Here is a 3,360-nt window from a genome sequence, read left to right on the forward strand (position 1 = left end):
AAGATTGACTCAGAAATAATAGTACAGGAGACAGTTAAACAAAGGAATAAGTCTCAGTTTCCTAACTGCTTTAATCGATAATTTTGAGTCACTTAAGCAGATAACACCTATAGAATCAGAGTAAGTTTTCGTTTAGCTTTAAACTTATTATCTCTAGTTGATGAGAGGGGACATGTTCACCAATTTCCTGAGACAGATGAAATATCATTGTTGTTGCTGTTGATGGGACCAGAAATGCATGACCAGTGAAGTGTAAGGCCTTCAGCTGCAAATAATAAGGTTTCTCAGCACCATTCTCTCTCTCACACAGAAAAATAACTTATTTGGCAGCTGGGTTACCCCAAGAAAGGAAGTTTTTGTTAAGGTCTGAATCACTGTGGGAGGAAAATAAGAAGCTTGGAGACAAAAATAAACTCCCAGATCTTCAGGCTCAACTCTGCTGATCTTGAGTGTGAAATCTGTGTCTGACCCACTGCCACTGAACCTGTCTGGGACCCCAGAAAATCGGTTGGAAATCTCATAGATGAGGAGCTGTGGAGACTGGCCTGGCTTCTGCAGGTACCATTTCAAATAAGTGTTTCCATTACTATAGAGGACACTCTGGCTAGACTTGCAAGAGATAGAAACTTGATCACCAAGGCTGACATGCAGGGACAGTGGACTTTGGGTCATCACAATATCACATCTGGAAGCTAAAATAATGAGAGAGAAGTACAAAGTCATGGACAAACTTCATGAACAATCTGGGATTTCTTTTTTTATATATTTATTTCAACTTAGATGTTTAAATTACATAAAATTCTTTATTACACTAAAATTTGCTTTTTAAGAAAAAAAATGAACTAATAGCCCCAAGGGTTTCTAGCTATAATTTAGACCATCCCAGTCCATCTCTATCATAATCTTCATTATAATACAGGTTCTTTCCCATCTGGGTCCTCCCACTCACAGATGTAAATCTCAGGGATCCCGTCCTGGAGGATAAGATCCATCTTCTCTACATGGACAGAACCCATGTGATCAGCAGTAAGACTCAGGACTCATCCCCACTACCCATCCTCCTTCCTCAGTGTTCTTACCAGGAATCCTGAACACCAGCAGCACCAACAGCACAACAGGAAACTTCATTTTGAGGAGGCAGTCTGAAGAGACTGATCAGTCACTACAAGAGGACTACGTTTATCTCAGACTAAGAAGGGTGGGTCCTCCCTAGGGAGCAATATGCAAAGGCCTGGGTTAGTGCTGCAGTACAGGTAGAGGAAAGAGTTATGAGGATTTTCATGCTGGCCCCTCCTTCTTTATCAGAGTCAGAACAAAGTGATAAAAATGAGCAAAGCTGTTTCTGTGTCCAAGAGAGGCCTCCTGGTGCTTATCTGATGAAGGAATGTGAAGATGGTATGGTCCAACATAAGGACCCAGAGGCATGAATAACAGAAATTCATCTTCTTAGTGTGTAGCGGGCTTGAAAGTCCTAGATCAATTACTGGGAGGTATTCATTACATCCTGTCTTTCAGACTGTACTTCTAGTTGGCCACTTCCATATTTGGCCCTCATAGAACTTTTCCTAAAAGGATTATTTGAGTGTGTATTCTTCTTTCAAAACATTATTTTCTAACAGTTAACCATATATCTGAAAATACAGTTTATCTCACTTTGTAAGTTTAATTTATATTTTGTCATGCTGTTATAACAGGGATATAGAGGTGGCTTTTGCTAAACACATTGAATTTTCACTTATATTTTAAGGTGCCCAAAATGTGTTACTGTAAACAAGATAAAGCCTGGTATCTGTACTTTTGTTTTATGTAATCTCTTTACTTTTGCTTCAGACTTCTGTTCAATTTTGCATATAAGCATGTCAATCAGTAGAGGATTATATGTTAAATCAGGTAGCACAAGGTTGATTAGTCTTAAATGTATTAAACCTATTTTTTCCACTTTAGGACTGATGAAACTACTAAGATATTTTATTGTTGTCTTAGTTAGGGTTTTTAACTGCTGTGAAGAGACATCATGACCATGCCAACTCTTATGAAAAAAAATTTAAAAGAGATGGCTCACTTATAGTTTCAATGATTCAGTCCATTATGGGAGCATGGCAGCGGGCAGGCAGATGTGGTGCTGAAGCTGAGAATGCTAAATCTTGCAGGCAACAGGAAATCAACTGACACACTGGGTGGTATCCTGAGTGTATGATTCCTCAAAACCCACCCCCACAATGACACACTTCCTCCAACAAGGCTACATGCCCTCCAAAAAAGCCACACCTCCTAATAGTGCCACTCTCCATGAGAATATGGATTATAGTGGGAATGTAATGCAGGCCAATTACATTCAAACTAGGACAACTGTTATCCTTTACACAGTTTGTTCCTGATTCTGCAAATGCTTCTTAAGTCTTCATTGCCACTTTAACACCCTGGTCATCTTGGACTTTAGAAACAATTAACCATCCAGGAAGATCAAATCACAATGGAAAAATGCCAACTCGAAGAGGGAGAAACTGATTGATTTTGGAATGTGAGGCTGCCCATGAAGTTCCTGAGCGATTATGAGCACTCATCTCATCACAGATAAATACGTCTACATATGATGACAGCAATGGTTTCTCTAGAGTCTAGAATTAAGAAAATGGGCAGTCAGACCTTTAACTGAGACTTCATAGCTACACACAGTTCTTAACCCTTTCCCTATTTCTTTTCTTTTCAACACTAACATGCATGTGACAATATAGACAATGATTATACTTCTCTCTCCTTTTGCTTTGCCAGTGCAATTCTATTGACTTAACTCTTGTTTATCTTTCAACATTTATTCACTTGATTTCTATTTCAAATACATTATCTAATTTCTGTGAACCTCTCAAAACAAGTCCCCTATTAGCTAACTCTCCAATAACACTACCAAATGCCACAGGTAAAATGCTATGGATATTGAATGAAAAAATATTCTTAAAAAAAAAAAACTACCTCACTAGGCTAGAGAGATGGCTCAGCAGTTAAGTACACTGGCTGCTCTTCCAGGGTACCTAGTTAAATTTCCACCACAGATGTGGTAGCTCACAGACATTGGTAACTCCAGTTATAAAGTATCCAGTTATAAAGTATCTTCTGGCCTCCATATATGTTAGGCACTTACTGGTAGACAAAAACACCCAAATACATAAAATTAAATTTAACATAATTTTCTTGTTTATTAAAAAACTATCTTAAGCCGGGCAATGGTGGTGCACGCCTTTAATCCTAGCACTCAGGAGGCAGAGCCAGGCGGATCTCTGTGAGTTCGAGGCCAGTCTGGGCTATCAAGTGAGTTCCAGGAGAGGCGCAAAGCTACACAGAGAAACCCTGTCTCGAAAAACC

General features: G+C 39.1%; 1 gene segment (V, D, J or C); it reads right to left on the minus strand.

Moving 5' to 3' along the window:
- Positions 1-261: 261 nt before the first annotated feature.
- LOC131906376 (Ig kappa chain V-II region 26-10-like) lies at positions 262-1,128 on the minus strand. The segment is given in 2 exon segments: positions 262-692; positions 1,080-1,128. Coding segments are annotated over 2 exon segments (480 nt in total).
- Between the last annotated feature and the right edge of the window lie 2,232 nt (positions 1,129-3,360).

This window comes from Peromyscus eremicus, chromosome 3 (genome assembly GCF_949786415.1).
Source record: "Peromyscus eremicus chromosome 3, PerEre_H2_v1, whole genome shotgun sequence".
NCBI lineage: Eukaryota > Metazoa > Chordata > Mammalia > Rodentia > Cricetidae > Peromyscus > Peromyscus eremicus.